The sequence below is a fragment of the Mucor mucedo genome (assembly GCF_025094135.1).
Source record: "Mucor mucedo strain NRRL 3635 chromosome Unknown EV154scaffold_3, whole genome shotgun sequence".
NCBI lineage: Eukaryota > Fungi > Mucoromycota > Mucoromycetes > Mucorales > Mucoraceae > Mucor > Mucor mucedo.
Genome location: NW_026252287.1, coordinates 94,884 through 113,444, shown reverse-complemented (window position 1 = coordinate 113,444; position 18,561 = coordinate 94,884). Strand labels below are relative to the sequence as shown.

The 18,561-nt window shown below is 38.0% G+C and overlaps 11 protein-coding genes across 11 annotated transcripts; 4 read left to right on the top strand and 7 right to left on the bottom strand.

Annotated features, from left to right (window-relative positions):
* Window positions 1–198: 198 nt before the first annotated feature.
* EV154DRAFT_476002 (uncharacterized protein) lies at window positions 199–667 on the top strand (the record flags this gene model as incomplete). The annotated part of the gene is made up of 2 exons (XM_051598006.1): window positions 199–339; window positions 392–667. The coding sequence occupies 2 exons, from the start codon at window positions 199–201 to the stop codon at window positions 665–667; spliced, it is 417 nt and encodes a 138-aa protein (XP_051463191.1).
* Window position 668: 1 nt separating this feature from the next.
* EV154DRAFT_490795 (P-loop containing nucleoside triphosphate hydrolase protein) lies at window positions 669–2,760 on the bottom strand. Its single transcript, XM_051599463.1, has 2 exons — window positions 2,603–2,760; window positions 669–2,545 (listed from the first exon to the last, which is right to left on the bottom strand). Exons 1-2 carry the CDS (start codon window positions 2,665–2,667, stop codon window positions 694–696), a joined length of 1,917 nt encoding a protein of 638 aa, XP_051463190.1. The 5' UTR covers window positions 2,668–2,760; the 3' UTR covers window positions 669–693.
* Window positions 2,290–3,534, bottom strand: EV154DRAFT_584945 (uncharacterized protein; the record flags this gene model as incomplete). Its single annotated transcript, XM_051606748.1, has 1 exon — window positions 2,290–3,534. One exon carries the CDS (start codon window positions 3,532–3,534, stop codon window positions 2,779–2,781), a length of 756 nt encoding a protein of 251 aa, XP_051463189.1. The 3' UTR covers window positions 2,290–2,778.
* A 117-nt stretch (window positions 3,535–3,651) lies between these two features.
* On the bottom strand, window positions 3,652–6,191 carry EV154DRAFT_535474 (ABC transporter transmembrane region 2-domain-containing protein; the record flags this gene model as incomplete). Its single annotated transcript, XM_051604076.1, has 9 exons — window positions 3,652–3,726; window positions 3,784–4,041; window positions 4,100–4,268; window positions 4,327–4,493; window positions 4,550–5,241; window positions 5,401–5,485; window positions 5,578–5,723; window positions 5,787–5,892; window positions 5,955–6,191. The coding sequence occupies 9 exons, from the start codon at window positions 6,189–6,191 to the stop codon at window positions 3,652–3,654; spliced, it is 1,935 nt and encodes a 644-aa protein (XP_051463188.1).
* A 251-nt stretch (window positions 6,192–6,442) lies between these two features.
* On the bottom strand, window positions 6,443–7,716 carry EV154DRAFT_410781 (armadillo-type protein; the record flags this gene model as incomplete). The annotated part of the gene is made up of 3 exons (XM_051595417.1): window positions 6,443–6,904; window positions 6,985–7,357; window positions 7,397–7,716. The coding sequence occupies 3 exons, from the start codon at window positions 7,714–7,716 to the stop codon at window positions 6,443–6,445; spliced, it is 1,155 nt and encodes a 384-aa protein (XP_051463187.1).
* Window positions 7,270–9,596, bottom strand: EV154DRAFT_173472 (uncharacterized protein). Its single transcript, XM_051594209.1, has 7 exons — window positions 9,426–9,596; window positions 9,271–9,368; window positions 8,447–9,199; window positions 8,146–8,387; window positions 7,856–8,085; window positions 7,390–7,780; window positions 7,270–7,332 (listed from the first exon to the last, which is right to left on the bottom strand). Exons 2-6 carry the CDS (start codon window positions 9,292–9,294, stop codon window positions 7,770–7,772), a joined length of 1,260 nt encoding a protein of 419 aa, XP_051463186.1. The 5' UTR covers window positions 9,295–9,368; window positions 9,426–9,596; the 3' UTR covers window positions 7,270–7,332; window positions 7,390–7,769.
* A 140-nt stretch (window positions 9,597–9,736) lies between these two features.
* Window positions 9,737–9,922, top strand: EV154DRAFT_395418 (uncharacterized protein; the record flags this gene model as incomplete). Its single annotated transcript, XM_051595176.1, has 1 exon — window positions 9,737–9,922. A coding segment is annotated over one exon (186 nt), but the record flags the coding sequence as incomplete, so codon positions are not given.
* A 411-nt stretch (window positions 9,923–10,333) lies between these two features.
* On the bottom strand, window positions 10,334–10,980 carry EV154DRAFT_475998 (uncharacterized protein; the record flags this gene model as incomplete). The annotated part of the gene is made up of 3 exons (XM_051598005.1): window positions 10,334–10,544; window positions 10,615–10,759; window positions 10,791–10,980. 3 exons carry the CDS (start codon window positions 10,978–10,980, stop codon window positions 10,334–10,336), a joined length of 546 nt encoding a protein of 181 aa, XP_051463184.1.
* Window positions 10,981–11,509: 529 nt separating this feature from the next.
* Window positions 11,510–12,523, top strand: EV154DRAFT_490784 (40S ribosomal protein S14). The gene is made up of 3 exons (XM_051599462.1): window positions 11,510–11,620; window positions 11,676–11,841; window positions 12,157–12,523. Exons 1-3 carry the CDS (start codon window positions 11,618–11,620, stop codon window positions 12,438–12,440), a joined length of 453 nt encoding a protein of 150 aa, XP_051463183.1. The 5' UTR covers window positions 11,510–11,617; the 3' UTR covers window positions 12,441–12,523.
* Window positions 12,524–13,312: 789 nt separating this feature from the next.
* Window positions 13,313–13,726, bottom strand: EV154DRAFT_410974 (uncharacterized protein; the record flags this gene model as incomplete). Its single annotated transcript, XM_051595431.1, has 4 exons — window positions 13,313–13,375; window positions 13,433–13,521; window positions 13,575–13,582; window positions 13,641–13,726. The coding sequence occupies 4 exons, from the start codon at window positions 13,724–13,726 to the stop codon at window positions 13,313–13,315; spliced, it is 246 nt and encodes an 81-aa protein (XP_051463182.1).
* Window positions 13,727–15,469: 1,743 nt separating this feature from the next.
* EV154DRAFT_411019 (PGAP1-like protein-domain-containing protein) lies at window positions 15,470–18,433 on the top strand (the record flags this gene model as incomplete). Its single annotated transcript, XM_051595437.1, has 6 exons — window positions 15,470–15,538; window positions 15,600–15,756; window positions 15,819–16,544; window positions 16,614–17,063; window positions 17,120–18,111; window positions 18,179–18,433. The coding sequence occupies 6 exons, from the start codon at window positions 15,470–15,472 to the stop codon at window positions 18,431–18,433; spliced, it is 2,649 nt and encodes an 882-aa protein (XP_051463181.1).
* Between the last annotated feature and the right edge of the window lie 128 nt (window positions 18,434–18,561).

Here is an 18,561-nt window from a genome sequence, read left to right as displayed (position 1 = left end):
GTACATATATGCATTACTTAAGACTAAATTGTTACACATTATTTTCTAAGCATTTTAAATTTCTTTTCCTTGATATGTCCTCATTATTAACAAAAATCTGTTTGCTGAGTTAAACAGATGATTTGAGTTTGTGACTTGATAGTAAATTTTAATGTGGGTGCTTAAAATAAGGGAATGCTGAAACGATTGTCTTTAAACATGTCAAACAACGAGGAATTCCCTTTAACAAATAAGCAAGCAGCCGTCCTTATTAATGGCGTACACACCGAGATTTTTATAACTGGCTTCACCGATCGTATATTTATTGTGATTACGCAGTATGGCAAGATTGGAAGTTTGGTAATTTGTAAAATAAAAAGCGTGACCTGAATGGATACTAAGAGAAAGATAGATTCAAGCAAGCCAAGATATAGCACCTCATTTAGCGAGTAACCCCAAGGCTGTACCAACATCAACACAGTTTCTTATGGGAGAATCTACAGGAGAACAAAGCGAGCTGTATAATTTATACGCCACGTCTATTTTACAAGCGGTAGGTGCGATGAATCCCAAAGAAAGTCGACCTTTATTATTAGGAATCGCGTTAAAGCCTTTAGAATCGATGAGCGATAAACGTGTCGTATTTCATCAAATTATCGACCAAATCATGGCCAATCGAGTATGGTAGTTAGATAAATAAATATCCTTTATTGTTTAAAACATTTCTTCAAAAGCACCCTTCTCCATACGACCCTTTCTAACCTTTTTAGCCATTTTTTCCTCCTCCCAATCCTCTAAATCCTCTTCTAAATCTCTCTTTTTGGTTTCCTTTGCCTCTAATTCTTGCTTCTTCAAGAATTCCTTCTTGGCCTGTTTCTTTTCTTTACGCACTACTTTACGTTCCTTAGCATCGACCTTTTCAGACCAAGCAGCGTTCACCTTTTTCTTGGGTTGAGGTTTAGCCTTCGCCATCTTTTCTTGATATTCCTTCAACTCTCTTAAACGTTTTGCTTCTCTCATCTTGTCTGTGTATTTATATGTATCCCAATCAAATCCTTCTTCCTCAACAAATGGATTCACATATCCAGGCTGTGTTTGTTGTGCCTTTAATTCAGGCATCTTTGGCAGTTTCAATAATCCAAAACCCATAGCCAGTTTACCCAGATCTAAATCTTTGATTCTAAAGATATAACTGGCTTCATGCTTTGAATAGGCTCTTGCCCAAGATACAAAGGCCATGATGGCACGATCATTAAGATCTCTGTCTGTCTTTACAATTGCACGTACATCCTTGATGAAATCCGCAAGAGAATCATCCTTGACTTGGACGGAAGTTGCTTTGTCATCATCCATATCATCTTCGTTGACGCTATTATCGAATAAAGTGTGATCGGGTAAGATATAAGATCGGCGCACCAATGGGATCTTTCGTAATTTGAGAAATTCCACATAGACTTCTTCACGACCACGTACTAATAAGACGGTGGCTCTACCTTTTCTACCAGCACGACCAGCACGACCGGCACGATGTGAAAAGGCTTTGGGATCTTGAGGTGGATCGTACTGGATGACATAATCGAGATCTGAAATATCAAGACCACGAGAGGCGACATCAGTACAGAGCAAGACGGCAGGGATAGCAGGTGAGAGTTCTGTAAAGGAAGTATAAGTGGCTGAACGACGTTTAGTGTCCATTTGACCATGAAGTGAATGGAAAGAAAAGGGTTTCAAGCTAGATAATCGACTGAGGATCTTGTAAAAGTAATCAACCATGGCACAGGTAGCGAAATATACAATGAATTTACGTGATCCATCTTCTTGTTCTAATTCACTGGATAAGATGCGAGCTAACTGTAAGAGCTTTTGGTCAGCATCACAGACCAAATAATCAATATCCAAAGTAGCGGGAGTACGCTGAATCACACCTTTATTGGCTAAATCCTCTACTTTGACGACAATTCTGACGGGGTTACGAAGACCAGCACGTACTAATTCCGAAAGAGCATCTGTCATGGTGGCAGAAAAGAGACCTGTACGACGTTGCTTTGGTAAATGGGCAATGATACTACTTAATTGTTTGGAAAAACCCATATCTAATAATCTATCTGCTTCATCCATAACAAGCACTTCTAATTCTTTTGTATTTACAAGTTGTGCAGATTTGGTCAAGAGTTCTTCCAATCTACCGGGTGTTCCAATCAAAATACGTGGATGTGTCTTTTTAAAGGTGGTAATGTCTTCAGCTAAAGAACTGGATCCTCCAATGAATAAACCGAGTCGAACATCCTCTTCTCTTTCGTTATGTGTGACAAACTTTTCAAATACTGAGTGGATCTGTTGTGCTAATTCTCGTGTGGGTGTGATCACTACTGCTCCGATTTCATGGTTTTTTAAAGGTTCCTCGCGTCTTAATAATTTCTCGAGAATGGGCACGACAAACGACAAAGTTTTACCAGAACCTGTAACAGCTTCAACTACAACATCCTTGTTTTTCATAAATAAAGGAATAGCACCTGATTGAACAGGTGTCATGGTCTCAAACCCCATTTCGTCAAGAGTAGATAAACTATTATTTATTTTAATCAACATAACCCTAATATCAACACTTCTTTATTTTGCTTACATAGACTCACTCAAGGGTGTCTCGAGCGAGCGGAAAGATCCAGCATGCGTAGGTACGGCTGTCATGTTTAAAAAAGTTAATGAAAAGCGATCTTTTTTTCAAAAATATTTTGCATAAGGTTTAAACATAAGCCACTTTGCTGCGTTTTAAAATATAGTTAATTTTAGGCTACGCGCTTAATTTATTGTGTATTCATTAAAATGCGCATTATAAATAAGAGTAGGTAAAGGCACTTTTGAATTAATGGTGACTTTCGCCGGTAAAATATCGTCAGGAAACGCCTCCTTGATCTCTTTGAGAGTTTTTATGAATATTGTGATGGTATTCACAAAATTAAACACTTGTAACCTATTCATGCCATTTACCATCAAGTCGTTATACACCCTATGCAATTGTCTTAACGTATCCGCCAAAAGATGCCCTTTTTCCTGTATATTCCTCTTGCATGATGTACCATGAACCTGTTGATACGAATTACAGCTATCCAGCAAACAATAAGCCTGACCTGACACCATGAAATAATAATCGCTAAAACTGAGATCTACTGGTAAATAATCCTCATGCTTGGATACGGAAGGTGCAACTGGTTTTGGAGTAGATGTTGGAGGAGATAGAGATTCCATAGACATGTTTTCATCCTTGATATCTTCCATCTTGCGTTTCTTACCTATTTTGAGTGGAGTCCTTAACATGATGGATTGGACCTTGATAAAAGTGGCATCATTAGCACCACCGGTAACGAACACACCACGAAGATATACTAAATCACCAGACCGAACCTCGTTCTCTAACAGATAATTCAAATTCTCTTGTCGGTGAATATGACAAGGAATACTCACAGCTGATAAGGCAACTGTAAATATAGCACTGTTGTCATTATAGTTGTAAACTGGATCTTGCGTCAAGTAAGTTTCTGTGTGAATTACAGTCATTTTGTGAAAAGAAGAAGAAAAGAAATAGGGGGGCGTTAATCGTATATATAAATAAAATAAAAAAGAACAATCAATTTCACGTAATATATATATGGAGAAGGGGTATTTATATAAAGTTTATTCTTGTTTAATTTCAGATAATTCTTCAATACGGGCTTGTAATTTGGGGACTTCGAGTAACTTGGCTTCAATCTATTTAAATGATAAATACAATGCGATAAATTATATATATATATAAATGTAACTTACGGCGTTCTTTTCTTCTTGAAGAGCCAATCTCTTTTGTGCATCCAATTTGGTAAAGACATAACCACCTTGACCATCATATTGAAGAATATAATTATGGTACTTCCAAAGAGAAGGACGATGTGAAACAGTCAAAAGAGAGATACCGAGTGCAGTAGCATGTGTGTACATGATCTTTTCAATATCCATACTGACAGCACTTGTACATTCATCCAAAATAGCGTAACGAGGAGCATGGTAGAATAATCTAGCCATAGCAATCTATTCCCTTGTGTGTAAGAAATACATATCGTTATTTTTACCTCCCACGCATACTTACACGTTGCTTATCACCACCAGACAAGGCTAAGGACCAGTCCTTTTCACTGTTCCATCCACCCTCTCTTTCAACAATGTGCTCAATTTGAACAACCTTGAGAATATCCAATAATTGTTCATCAGTCACACTACGTTCCTTCATCTCCTTGAGTGTGTGAGGATATAAGATTCTAACCCAAGATAAAGAAGTTAGCGGCTAATAATCGGACTGTTATATGCAATACGTACTGTTCGCGAAGAGTACCCATAGACAAGTAAGGTCTTTGAGGAATGTAAAAGATATCCTTGGTACCAGGTCGATGAACAGTACCACCATACACAGGCCATAAACCACCCAAGATACGGAACAAGGAAGATTTACCACAACCATTGGGACCAACAATCAACAAATGCATCTATGAATTGGATGTGTGAGTATCATTTCCAGCTACACATTGTGTGTACTACTTACACCAGGCTTCACGTGAAAGGTTAATTTGGGAATGAGCACATCACCATTGGGACTGACAATAGGAACACTATCAAACTCAATGTTCTCACTCTCGACAATTTTACCACGTCCTTCCAATGTCTTTTCGTTTGATTCGGTAGAGACAGAGGAAACAAGGTTCTTGTTGTATTTACCCACCTTGACATCTTCAAAGACCTCAATGAGATCAGTGACTCTACTAGTGTAACCTGCCAATTCGGTAATTTCCTTGTAAGCGTACATGATACGACCTACAGCATCAGACGAACTCAACAGGAGACGACGATTGGTAACAAATCCTTCGGTACGACCACCCACTGAGTCACTGACGCCAGGCACCTTAAAGAAGACAGGCACAGAGCACAAAACAAGACCACAGGCACCCCAAAAGTACTTGATCACGAAATCCTCCAGCATACCGTGAGGCACACGAATACGGAAAACACGATTCACGTGACGAATTAAAGCATAATAACTCTTGTCTAATTCTTTCTTTTCGATCTCTTGACCATCAAACAAGGCAATTTCTTCTGCGTTCTCAATCAATCGGGAGTGTCTAAATCTGAACTCACCTTCTAATTTTTGTTCCTCAGCAACCATCTTACCGAAAGAAGGTGTGTATTTTCTCATGACGAGTGAAGACAGGTTAACAATTAAGGAACCAATAAAGACACCTTCAAAACCAACACTACGAGATAATTGATAATTATAGATAAAGACATCCAAGATGGGTTTGGCCAAGTTCGAGTAGAGCTCCGCTAATGAATTGGAGAATTTCATTGTGTCCACCGTAATACATTGATCAGCGTTCTTGATACGATCATCCAAATTACCTACAGCATAGAATGTCATGTCCGTCAAGTACTGATCATGGATGAACGTGGTGAGACGTGTACGGAACTGGATAGAGAGCTTACTCTGCATGTAACTTAACTGTACAAAAATAAAAAGGCATGTGTGTGTGTGTGTTAGCCAGAACAATTCCCTTATTTCATACTTCTTATGCTTACCATGCTGTTTGTGTAAGTAGCAGGAATAGCCACAGTCATCCACCAAGCAATGCCCAGCACAAACTCTCGAATCTGACCACGGACCAATGCACTGACAATTCTACCATCCAATGCAGCAATGTACACTGATAATACGGTTCTGAAAACTATAATTACATAAGTGATGAGTATAGAGAATACGCATCATAAATAATTTACTGTATCCCCACCTAAAAAGCCAGAGTGAATGATGAGCAACCAAAACTCTTTTGATCGAATACCCGGCATAACAATTTGTAATAATTTATAGATTTGTTTAAAAAATGTCATATCCACCTATTTAAGCGCAGAGTTAGATAAATATATGTAAATTTTTGTATGCTTTTGTGTGTGCTTACGGCCACTTTTTTGTTTTGCTTTCTTTTGGCGGATGGTTTGGCATCGTCGGCATTACTCTTTTTAATGGACCGAATGATTTGCCTGAGAGATAAGACGGCTCGAAACAACAAGACAAAGAGAATCGAACGTTGTATGGTAGTCTTGTTTCTAGCATACCCCTTGGCAAAACGACTCACATGAGGAAGCATAGAAAGTCCCCACTCCTGTAATGCCAATTTCGAAAACACGTTTGGCATGCTTCTTTATTCAGTTATAAATGTGTGTGGGGAAAAAAAAGAATAAAAAAAGGGGAGAATAAAAAGAATAAAAATCTGGGTTATTGAGTAAATATTTCATTGGCATGTGAAAATGAGTTGAGACTGTCATATGATTTGACTGACTTGTGCCTTGTAGTTAAGCGGTATCCAATCCTTCAAGTGCTTCAATGAGCTTATAATCTAACATCCCATCTTATGAGTTGTTTACCCTTTAAATCAGTATGTTGCTATTAATTTACCTGCTCTTCTAACTGCTGCTTATACTTGATTTCTTTATAATCCTTGTTTTCCTGACACGTATCCCACGCCTCTAGAATACTCTTTATAATCAACGGCAGCTTATCGCCATACTGGTCCCTTTTGAAAGGCGTGGTCATGGCCAAACATGCATTAATTCGGACCTTGAAATTCTTACACTGAATCAACGACCCAATCAATGCCTGGAACAAGCTGGCTGTCCAAGGATAAATACCGCCGCCCGTCATAAAACCAATAGGAAAATGTTCGTTTAAAAGCATATTACTAGTAGCATGGCACGCATTCCAACGGGTCTTTAACGAGCCTGTCTCAATATTTTTGACAAGCGCATCCATAGCATTACGCACAAGCGACATGATACGCGTGTTTTCGTAATATTCCTGTGGTGTGATTCTTAATAGACTGCCAATGGCTCTCACCGCATTAGATCTCAACTATAGGGAAATACTTAGTCACTGTAAATATTTCTCGTTCTCTCTCTCTCTCTCTCTCTCTTTTTTTTTCTGTGTGTTACCTTTTCGTTGTCCAGTGCACCGTTGGTAGCGGTACTCAAGACCTCGATCCATTCTGTAGTAGACATATAGTCTCGTAAAGAGAACTCTGGTTTTTCATCATTTTCCAGTACAAGTGCATCGCACAAATTTGCAATGGCCCAACTCGCTCTCACACGTACAAGAATAGTCTTATTGTCTTTTTGTAGGAGGATGGATTTCGTCATATCGGATACAAACATTGGATCCTCTCTCAACGATGGGAACAATACAAAGACGCCCAGTGCTCTACACGCGGCGGCTCTCACATGGGCGTCTGTATCAGAGCACATGGAAAACAGCAAGGTCACTGCCAACCTTTGATACCTGACCTGTAATATAAATGTTAGCGCCAGGCTCGTCTAAAAAAAAGGGGGGGGGCTACTTGCATGGAACTTTTCATATATCATACGCGACATACTAGCAAAGCAATCACAGGCTGCAGCACGCACTGATGCTGTAGGGTTCGATGAGGCTTGTTGCAAGTATTTCTCCATCATAATTTGCCACCATGTCACATCCACGTCTCCCATGACGCTTGCATATGCTTCAGCGAATTTAAGACTGGCTGCTGAAATCACAAAGTGGTCCTTGAGCGTAGTCCAGATAGTTTCCGAAAAATAAGATTTGGTGATGACAGTACAAGTACGCCACCCCTCTGCCTGGATCTCTTCATCCTGTACAGCTTCCAGCAGCACACCGTTTACCAGTTGCATCGCTAACGGGTTTAAATTATCTTGATGGATACTAAATATCGATGCCATGACCTTTAACACGCAACTACGCAACGCTATTTATATCTGTTTTATAAAAAAAAAAGAGGGGGCAGGGTTTCAAAAGAATATATTTACTTACCAACTTCTTTCCAATGAGGTATCACAGCTTGGTATAAACACGGTAAATGCTTCTCGGATAATCGTTCATAAGAACAATTCTCTATCAGTACTGTAGTCACATTCATTAACATGGACAAGACCTGATGCGTTTGTTCCTTTCCCAATCCACAAATAATGCCACGATGCACATCATGAATAATTGAACCCAAATTTTCTGATAAGGAAGTAAATGATGACTGACTCTTTTCACTAATATAAGAAAAGTATGTGTGAGATGTCCTTTTTTTTTCACAGTATTTATCTACATACCTTTCTAATGCGAGACTTAAATATTGTTTGGATCCATCTAACATAGCAATCAAGGTACTACAGACAGCTGCACGCACTGTCACGGTGGGATCATATAATAAGATGGTGAATAAAGAAAGTGGTTGATTATCCGATCGCATAAATGGGATTAATGTATCACCGCCCGCATGATTGGATGCAAAAACAGAAAAGGTGTCTGGTAAAAACTTGTGCCAATGAGGATACAATGCCTTTGGTGAAGTCTACACAATCCTTGTCTTGTAAATAGAGAAAAGTCACGTAGATATTAATAAGCACTTACGTTGGCAATGGCAGAAAGACAGAGTAACGCATTGATACGAATCTTGGCATGATCACGTTGTCTACGTGGTGATAACTCGTTGATTTGAGACGAGTCCGATAATTCAGACTCTGAACTGGTAGATGCTTGTTTATTCACAGGCGATCTCCAAGAGAACTGGTATTGACTGGTGGGTTGTGACAGTCGATTTCTTCGATTGTATTGTGGATTTGGTGATGCATAAGATTGAACAGAGACACCTTGAAAGATAAATGTGCGTATAATCTCAATAATATCACACAATGGGTTTGTTACCAAGGATTTATCCTGTCCCAATAAAAACTGCAAGGCACGTAAAGTAGAACTGGCAACTTTTCGTACTGCTGTATCCGAGAAATCAAGACTGGTGGAAGCTACCATGATGGTACCCTGTGCCGTATGATCCACGGTACACAGATTACCTAAAAGGCAAGCATAAAAGTCCTTATAGAGATTGGCGAGCTTGGGACCACCCCCCGCACAGGTGTTACCTATACAGTTGATGGCCATACGACGTACCTCTAAAGGTTTGGTAGATCTGTCTGCTAACAACAATAAAGTGGCGGATAATCGTGTGGCCGAACGTTGCGTATTGGCAGCATTCTCAAACACGAGTGCACCCATTGCTCGTAGTAAATCCACCTTGTAATCTGCATCCTGAACGAAATCGAGGCCGTCTAATAAATACTTTATGCAAATGTCGAATTGAGAAGGTCTGAAATTGGTGACTCGAATCTGTGAATGTAGGTGGTCGACGTCAATTAAATGTCTTATTCTTTTTTTTGTATTTCAGTGGGGGAACTTGCCTGTTTCGAGGCTTGTTTGTACATGAATTGACAAAAAGCACGAGATGAAGCATGTTGGTAGCCTAGACTTTTGCATCCCGACACCAGAATATCAATGACTTGCTAAGAAAACTTGTTATAGGGTTTTTTCTTATAATAAAAGGTTTGTAGCCTACTTGATCAGGAATCGATTTGACATGGTCTACCGTGTCTAATAATTCAAAAGCAGGTGTTGATTCTTTGGCATCAGGAAATGCCACTTGTTTGTACTGATCCAACAATGTAAAGAAATTCTTGCTCGACATTTCCTAAAAAAGTGTAAAAAAGAAACAACCTGACAGCCGGGAAACCTTCGTTTTTTTTTTTTTTTTTTCAACCGGTCCAAATCCACGCTTAATTTTTTCGTTTTTTTCAACCGGTCAAGTTTGTTTTCATTTTCTTAGGTCATCTTCAACCATCCTTGGTTGCTAAACCCATAGTCAAAAATATAACAAGAGAGAAGGCAATATGCATCTTCTTCTGTCAAGATTATACTGAATTTAATGTAAAAGAACTTTTGAAGAAACTGGAAAATTTTGAAGATATCGACATTTGTTACGACGAAGATCCATTTAAACCCATGTTACTTTGTAACAAAAGAATAGATTCCAACCCTCAGAAATATAAGAAATACAATAGCAGCTCACTTTCGGCGAAAACTATTTAGATTAACAAACATAGGCTTTAGCAATATATAAACTTTATTGACAATGACAAAAGAAAAGAAAACTTTCAGTTCTAGATGTAGTAACGCTGGCCAGATCTTTTATTTGCTTCTTTGTCTGTAAGCAGGACGACAGTTAAATTGTTTCAGATTTTCCACACAATTCAGCAGTTGGTTTCTATCAAAGACCTTGATATGATTTTGGTAAAAGAAACAAGTCAACCATAATTTTTTGTATGCTGCTATATTCCCTACAAAATTATTGTCAGTTTACATCTTAGAATACAAAACTCGATTTTGCAGTGATTTTCATTTTTTTTTTAAAAATCGGTATCGGTCCAAAATATGTGTTTAGACCGGTAAAAAGTTTCAGGGTGATATTTATTCCTCAATATATGGTTTATCGAAGGGGCTAGTTGAAACAAAATGCTGGAGCAAGTGATTTGTATTTACAACTGTGTCTTCTTCCTTTGTACTTTTTTCCTTCATAGGAAGGATCCATTGGCCATCTAGCTGGACAACTAAAGTATACTGTAGGTTTTCAACAGAGATAAGAAAATGATAGATTTTCCGTTCAGTGACAGCATATTTACTGCCAAATCTATTAACCAAAAAAGTTGTTTGTATGAGCTCAGACAAGTCCGATCAGAATCAAGATATACCAGTGCCAGTTTTTTGGTCCATTTGCACGCAATATAGGGTTTCGCCCATACACCATCTGGACATTATCTGAGTATGAGGAGCTTGAGCTGCGTTCATCCATGGTCAAGCGAGAGGACTGCATCTGGTCTGGTGCAGGATTATAGACTGAGTATTATCCTGTTATGGCTATCATCACCATTTGGAGAGTTGTTATTGTTGCCGTCGTCGTTATCCACCTCGGAATACACAGGTTTTTTCCTTATGAAAGAACATATGTAGTGTCCACCGTGCACCTTTCTAAGATTTCGTATCAATGTGGTAAGACAAGCAAGTATTATGGAGTACTTGCGGTAAGTAATATAAGATGAAGGGTGAAGTCTACGCATGTCCAAACGCCTTTGTCACGTGAATTTTAAAAGTATCTCTCTCTTTTAACCTCTTTAAGTCGAGACAATGCATATATATGTGATTTTTTTTTTCAATATTCGTGACCGAAAACATAACATCATTTATATAGTTAACAGCAGATTTAGAGGAGCCTCACATCGTATAGCAGACGCTAGCCGTAGTACCACCTATATCCTGCATAAAAAGAAGCACAATTTTATCATTCATAAGAGGAATAGGTAAAAAAGTATTTATTGAGATAGTGTTTTTTTAAACAAAAATGGATATCAAACTGATTAAATAAATGTTTTTTTTTTTCAAAATGGACAAAGTTTACCTGTGAAAAACATATACAGTGCGGCTGATAAAGTTTTCTTTGCTTTACGTACAAACGTTTTTTTCTTAAATGTACATATAAGCGATATATGAAGTTGTTTACTTTCATGCCTTTGAATGTATTTTATCCTCCATGTTGTCTTTTCCAAATGGAACCATCTTTTTTGGTGGACACGCATCAGACTGAAGATAAAAGCGGCGATATGGCCGGCCCGGACAATTTGTACTCCCTGACAACAATAAATCAAAGCGAGGAAATGCGGCAGTGATCAAATTCTTTCTCTTTTATCCATAATTAATATGGTGAGTTATACTGAAACAATCCATCCATCCATGTAAACTAATGCATCCATTCTAGTCCAACAAGAAGGTTGCCCCCAAGGTCGTTGAGAAGGTCACTCTCGGTCCCCAAGTTCGTGAAGGTGAGCTCGTTTTCGGTGTTGCTCACATCTTTGCCTCTTTCAACGATACCTTTGTTCACATCACTGATCTTTCTGGTCGTGAAACTATCTCTCGTGTTACTGGTAAGTTTCAACTAGATATATATAAATATAAAAGGACGCCACTTTTTTCTCTCTTGCGGAATGTCGAAAAGACATGTCAAGTAGAAAAAGTTGAGCGGCATGTGTTTTCTTCACTAGCGATTTTTTTGTTGCTCAGTTGATTCATAATTTGATGTGGTGATACACAACTCTGCATGTTTCCTGATATACGACATTAAAATGTAGTGAAGAAGGATTGTTTTGTATGAAACTTTGGTTTCTTATCAAATCTCACACATCCCCCTCCTGTGTTTCTTTGTTATGTTTTCTTACGAAATTTTGTTTATGGTTAAATAGGTGGTATGCAAGTTAAGGCTGATCGTGATGAGTCTTCTCCTTATGCTGCTATGTTGGCCGCTCAACAAGTTTCTCAAAAGTGTAAGGATCTCGGTATCAATGCTCTCCACATTAAGCTCAGAGCTACTGGTGGTACTGGTACCAAGACTCCCGGTCCCGGTGGACAAGCTGCCCTCCGTGCTCTTGCCCGTGCTGGTATGAGAATTGGCCGTATTGAAGATGTTACTCCCATCCCTACCGATTCTACCCGTAGAAAGGGTGGTCGTCGTGGTCGTCGTCTCTAAGCGCCATGGCTTTCTTCAATCATGCATTCCTTTTTTTTTTCAGTTTCAATTTTATCTAAATAAATAATATCATTGCTACTGTATATACCAAGCATAACCTACCCCATTTCTATCTCTTGACTATCATCATGTTATGGCTGGAGATGAACAAATTGCGATAAACTAGACTAGTAATGTATATATGTCAATCACCATCAGAAGCTACATGAGGAGTTTAGTATGACTTCGGAAAAGGAATGCCTGATGCGGGCTTATTTTGGTAATCATTTGCTCTGTCATTCACTTACTATTTTGAATAACATTGTTCCTGAAATACAACATGCACAGTGGCGTTATTACTACGGGTAAGTGCCCACCGTTGTTTGAGAGGTAAGGATATAATGTTTTTTCCAATTATTTAATGACATAATTATTGGTTTCCAACTTCCAATTTTGCTTAACATCAAGACCTTTTCATTTTCATAAAGGTCTATGGCATCTGATGGCATAAGAATACTTTCACATTTATAAATAGAGATAACCGTGCTATTGATGAAGAGCTTGACCTGCGTTCATCGTGCGCCTTCCAAGGTGGCATTTCAATTTAGTGGGACATGCAATTTTTTTGGATCACTTGAGGCAGGCGTATTAGGCTTGGGCTTAATCGAAACGGCACTTCTTGGGTTATGACGTAAAAGCTTTATTCTTTTACTTTCCACTCTTATAGTTAGTCAGATAACATGATGCTGATAACCAACTGTTTATATTTTAATAAACATCTATTTTTACCAAAGGATAAATCGAAAATGAATCATTTTTTAAAAAGGGTTATTTATTTTTTGAGAAACGGACAAAATTTACAAGCCGCACTATATCAATATAAACCAACTTAGTTAAAAGCTATTGGTCTTTAAGTCTTTACGAGCCTTGTAGAACTCTGGAGTGGCATTGATAAACTAGATATTTACGTGAGTCTATTTACTTGGGAATCTGAGCTATGAATTGAGTCTTACCTTGATATTTTGATGTTGTTGAACACGATTCCAAGGGAAAGGGTTCTTGCGGTCAAGTTCAATTTCAGGATGAGTTCTAAGCAAGTAAACTATAAATGATGTTAGCGGAATATAATGAGATAATCTCCGTAGATATATTTACGTGGATAGCTATTTTAAAAAAGTAGGATTAACATCGTGTTGACAAATAAATAAATGTTTTACTTACGATACAGCAGCGACACAACCGGCACCACAGAATAAGAAGAGAGGAGCTAAAGCAGGGTTAGCGCGAACAAAGGTGACAAAGGCCATATTGAATTATAAACAGGAGTGGGGTGGGGTATGTAGAGAAGAAAAAAAAAAAGAGAATAACAAGGAATAAAAAAAAAGCTTTTATACTTGAATGCACAAGTCATGCGGACGTAATACACTTTTCACACACACTGCCAACAACAAACTAAAAAAATGACTTCTCACGACTCCTTAATTTTCACTTTTCCCCTTTTTTATTCGCACGCACGTTTTATATCATCAAATGTCGTACGTATAACACAAATTAGGTTAAAATTGCATAATAACTATTTTTGATGATAAGAAGAGAGCGATTATTAGAACAGAAAGAAGAAGCTATAAAAAGTGCTCAACGTTTGACCTTCAAGGGATCTAATTTAATTGATCAGAGTAACGGTGTTCGGGGTACGTTTAAATAATGTTTTTTTTGGTGTCACACAATAAACGGTTTGTTTATAATAGTGAACATCTGTCATCATCTAATGGAGGAACAAACACGAAAATTGACACAGATGAATAATGGTTTATTGCAAGTGCATCACTCCAATACGCAAGTAGAGAAATAAGGATATATATATTATATAAAAATAAATAATTGTTATAGTATGAATTAAAATGTTATTGTTTGCTAAGAACGTCATCCGTTGGGGTAGCACCAACACCTCCAAGACCTGGAGAATTTGTGGATAAATTTTTGAGTGAGATTGTGGAAGCTATTCCAGAATTATGCATTTGCAGGTAACCAGACCCTGATTTTGCAGACTGTAAATTTGACACCATTGAATCTGATATATGAGTACGTTGATGTGCTGAAAGGTGATGTCCAAAACGAGACATGACGTTGTCCATGTAATTTGGTGCAGACATTGATAATAAATAAAAAAGAAGAAAGAAAATTAATAATTGTTTCAACATGATTTATTAGAAAAAAATTTTTTTAGCTCACAAAAAATATATACAGTTCCCCTCCAATGGGAGAATTCTTATTCCTATTTGGAGCTGAAAATTCCGGGTTGCTATATTTCTTGGGTGGTTTGACGGTCCCCCCGCCCAAAGATAACCTATTTCCTGATACAAGTTTCGGAATAGATATGCCTTTTTATCTGTAATAAATATTAATTTCCATTGTTCCTTGTTTGGACATTGTTTTTCTTGCAAAACAACAGGCTTAGAAAGTGATACATACCCTTTACCACGTTTGTCTTTTATGGTGACATTGATTTAGGCACAAGTGTTGTCTCTCTTTGCTTTGAATTAATAGGTGACGTTTGAATTTTTTTTTTTTTTTTTTTTTTTCCTGGAATAAGAGGGTCCTATTTTCTGATTTTTCCCTTTTTCGTTCTTCTCAAGCACAAATATTAAATGAATGACATATTAGAAAATACGAACCAGAAAGAACAACACTGTGCCAACAATACTGAAACAAAACGAGACCAAAAAGAACAACAGTCTATACCTCTTCTAAGGATCGATCGAACTGATGAACCTTTACGACTGAATAATATAACACACACCAGCAGAATGTCCTCGCCCGAAACATCACCTTCTCCACCACCTTCTCCTACTTTGACTCGTGCAATTTTACCGCGACTCTACCGACTGGTTAAATTCAGTAGATTCCTAATCTTGTTCATGATACTATTTTCCATTGGCTCAATATACATCATGCTGGATTCTTTTCAACATCACCAAAGAGATGTGTCTGGATGCGAAGAAAGCTACATGAGACCGCAATATATAAAGCAAACTGGTTTCGATAGTGAAATGACTCGGTTTGCCGGTAAATACGGTCTGTATCTTTATCGAGAAAAGGGCGTCGACTTTAGTGATCAAGTAACATACATTTTTACACATACATATAAAAGAAAAGCTTTGATTTATACCATTATTATAGCCAACTGGTGTCCCGGTATTATTCATTCATGGTCATGCTGGCAGCTATAAACAAGTTAGATCCTTGGCAGCAGAATCTGCGTTCTATTACTATAGAAATTATGCAGGTGATATTGACAAGTGGCAAAATGGTGTTCGAAATTTAGACTTTTTTACAGGTATACTTATCACTGCAGGAAAAGCATTCAAACGTGTACTAATTACTCTTTCTCTTTGCTAGTTGATTTTCATGAAGAGTTTTCTGCTCTCCATGGTCAATCTATTTTAGAACAGGCCGAATATTTAAACGATGCTATAGATTATATCCTCAAATTATATCCACAAACTCGAAAAATAGATCATCCCGACGATACAAAATTACCTGACCCAACATCTGTGATAATTATTGGTCACTCAATGGGCGGGATTGTAGCCAGAGCCATGTTCACAATGAACAATTATCAACATGGTACAATCAATACTATCATTACTATGTCTACACCACATATGTTACCACCTGCACCTTTTGACTGGAAAATTTCCCAATTATACGATGACATTAATAAGTTTTGGCAAGAAGGCTTTTCAAAACACGCCATGGAAGCTGATAACAACGATAGATACCATCACGAATCTCTTGGAGATATTTCCATCATATCCATGGCTGGTGGAACATTGGACAATACGGTATGTTCGGATTCAACGAACATAGGTTCGATTGTACCCGCAACCCATGGTTTCACAGTATTCTCAACGGCAATTCCCAATGTTTGGACAGGTGCTGATCATGTTTCTATATTGACATGCAATCAATTAGTGAAAGTGGTGTCAAAGACCTTGATTGATATTGTGGATGTTCGAAAGGGTTCTCAGACAAAGCCGTTGGAAGAGCGTATGCAAATTATGCGTCATGCATTCCTCAGTGGTCTCGAGGATCGTAAAGGGGACGGTTCTGATCTTCAATTAGGTAAATCTTTTTAATCCATGTTACACCAATCACTTAATTTTAACGGGTTTCTAAACTCTATTTGTCAAGGTAATTTGTCTTATTTTAATTTGATTGAAGCCGATTGCATGTTCTTGAGACCAGGCGAAAGATTAGTGATTGGTCAGGAACCTATTGCCAAGGTAGTCTTGTTACCCACTGTAGCTAATGCAGACGCATTTGCTGTGCTTTCTGGCAGTGAGATTTCAAATGGGGGTAGATTTGAGCTGTTATTATGCTCCAAAATAGATGGTCAAATCACAAATACAACAAGGATGGCTTGTCGAACTGCGAATCCTATTGCCGTTCCAATCCCTGCTTCGACAGCGCATGATATCTATCCATTCTCTGGAAATACTTTTTCGTTTGCCAGTATTGAATTTGAGGAAATGGGCTCATATGCTTACTTTGCTGTCATTGATAAGGGCCAAGGTGGATTTTTAATTGTCGAGCCATTTAAAACCAGAACAAATAGTCAAGTTATACGCCAATCAATGTTGTGTAAGTCAAAATTAATTCTACTTGGCAATCAACCATTCTAAACTCCTATAAATTAGCCATTGCTTTAGAGGGAGTTCATGTTAAGACCGGTCCTGGATTATTCACGAGTATTCGTATACCATCCATTGAAAGTCCAATCTTAGCCTATCATCTCAAAGTATCTAGACCCAACTGCAAATCATACAGTAGTCACTTTTCGCCACTTTTACGCCAGTCTATTTCAACGATGCATGAATCTAAATTTTACGTCAATTTAGCAGGTCATACCGAGGATGAAACAGATGTATCTATTCACGGTCGTACTGCATTTGCATCGATTGTTAGTAGCTCACGCGATGTGGATAAAAATGGACTTTCATTTCAAATCTGGATGGACCCATCATGTCCCGAGCCGTTACAGTTGGATCTTTCGATCGACTGGTATGGTAGCGCTGGGCGGTTAGGATTTAGAAATGGCATCATGCTTGCCACATTTTCATTTATCATTGTGATGCTAGTATTTGCAAGTCAAATCAAATGTTATAACGATACTGGCATATTTCCTAGCTTCAGTCAAGGATTATCGTATTGTTTCCAAAGATCACTTCCTATTGTGATGATATGTGTTTCGATCTGCAGTATTGCACAATGTGCATCACCTTCGACCTACTATACATTTGATGATCTGTGGTATTTACCCTCTACAAGTATTTCATGGCAGGATGTGATGACAGGAAATACAGATCCGTTCTTCTGGTGGATCCCACTTGCAGGTTTAGGCATGAGTGTGGGTATTGTTAGTATACTTTGGTTGATGGTAGATTGTGGTGTACGTATATCGGCTCATATATCTGTCTTTTTTTCGGCGCAATGTGGTCTCGGTGGTTGGCCCATGTCTCGTAGTCAAGAGACAAGACATCAGCAAATCCAACGTAGAGCTATCACGACTTTAATATTATTTTTACTTGTCGCTACTTTTATTCCATACCAATTTGTTTTTGTTGTTGCTTTTCTGGTGCAGATTGTCACTTGTATCCGGTCGCTAGCAAGATCCTGGTTATCCATAAGCGTAAATATTAGCATCTTGAAATTCTTTTGGCATACTTTTTTAACTTTATTTTTTTTATTTCTGTTAGTCGGGTAGAATGGATTTTAAAGGAACAAATCGTTACAATTATATGTTGTCGATATTGCTTTTGTTCTTCACGCTTTTACCATTTAATTTGCCTATTCTTCTTGTTTGGATTCGCAATATATCCGTTCATTGGTTTGTACCGTTTTCATCAGATCACAATGTATTATCAATTGCACCAATTATGATTTATGTCGAAATTCTTACAAGTAATCGAAAAATGTTGCCACGCCAGAGAAACAGGTATAGTTATTGTTGAGAGAGAGCCTACCCTTTATAGAGCTAACACGTATCAATTAGATTTTGGAGCTTTATGACGTACCTGATCATGTATTATATAGTCATTTATGCATTTTTGTACGGTATCAAGTATACACATTGGCTATA

Excerpts from the sequence above, each read along its gene's own strand:
- EV154DRAFT_490795 (XM_051599463.1), bottom strand. The coding sequence starts at position 2,667 with ATGACAGCCGTACCTACGCATGCTGGATCTTTCCGCTCGCTCGAGACA. Across the intron at positions 2,546-2,602 it reads ACACCCTTGAGTGAGTCTAT|TTTATCTACTCTTGACGAAA; the intron begins GTAAGCAAAATA and ends AATAAATAATAG.
- EV154DRAFT_173472 (XM_051594209.1), bottom strand. The coding sequence starts at position 9,294 with ATGTACAAACAAGCCTCGAAACAG. Across the intron at positions 9,200-9,270 it reads ACAAACAAGCCTCGAAACAG|ATTCGAGTCACCAATTTCAG; the intron begins GCAAGTTCCCCC and ends CTACATTCACAG. Across the intron at positions 8,086-8,145 it reads TTAAGTCTCGCATTAGAAAG|TGAAAAGAGTCAGTCATCAT; the intron begins GTATGTAGATAA and ends TTCTTATATTAG.
- EV154DRAFT_490784 (XM_051599462.1), top strand. Across the intron at positions 11,842-12,156 it reads AACTATCTCTCGTGTTACTG|GTGGTATGCAAGTTAAGGCT; the intron begins GTAAGTTTCAAC and ends ATGGTTAAATAG.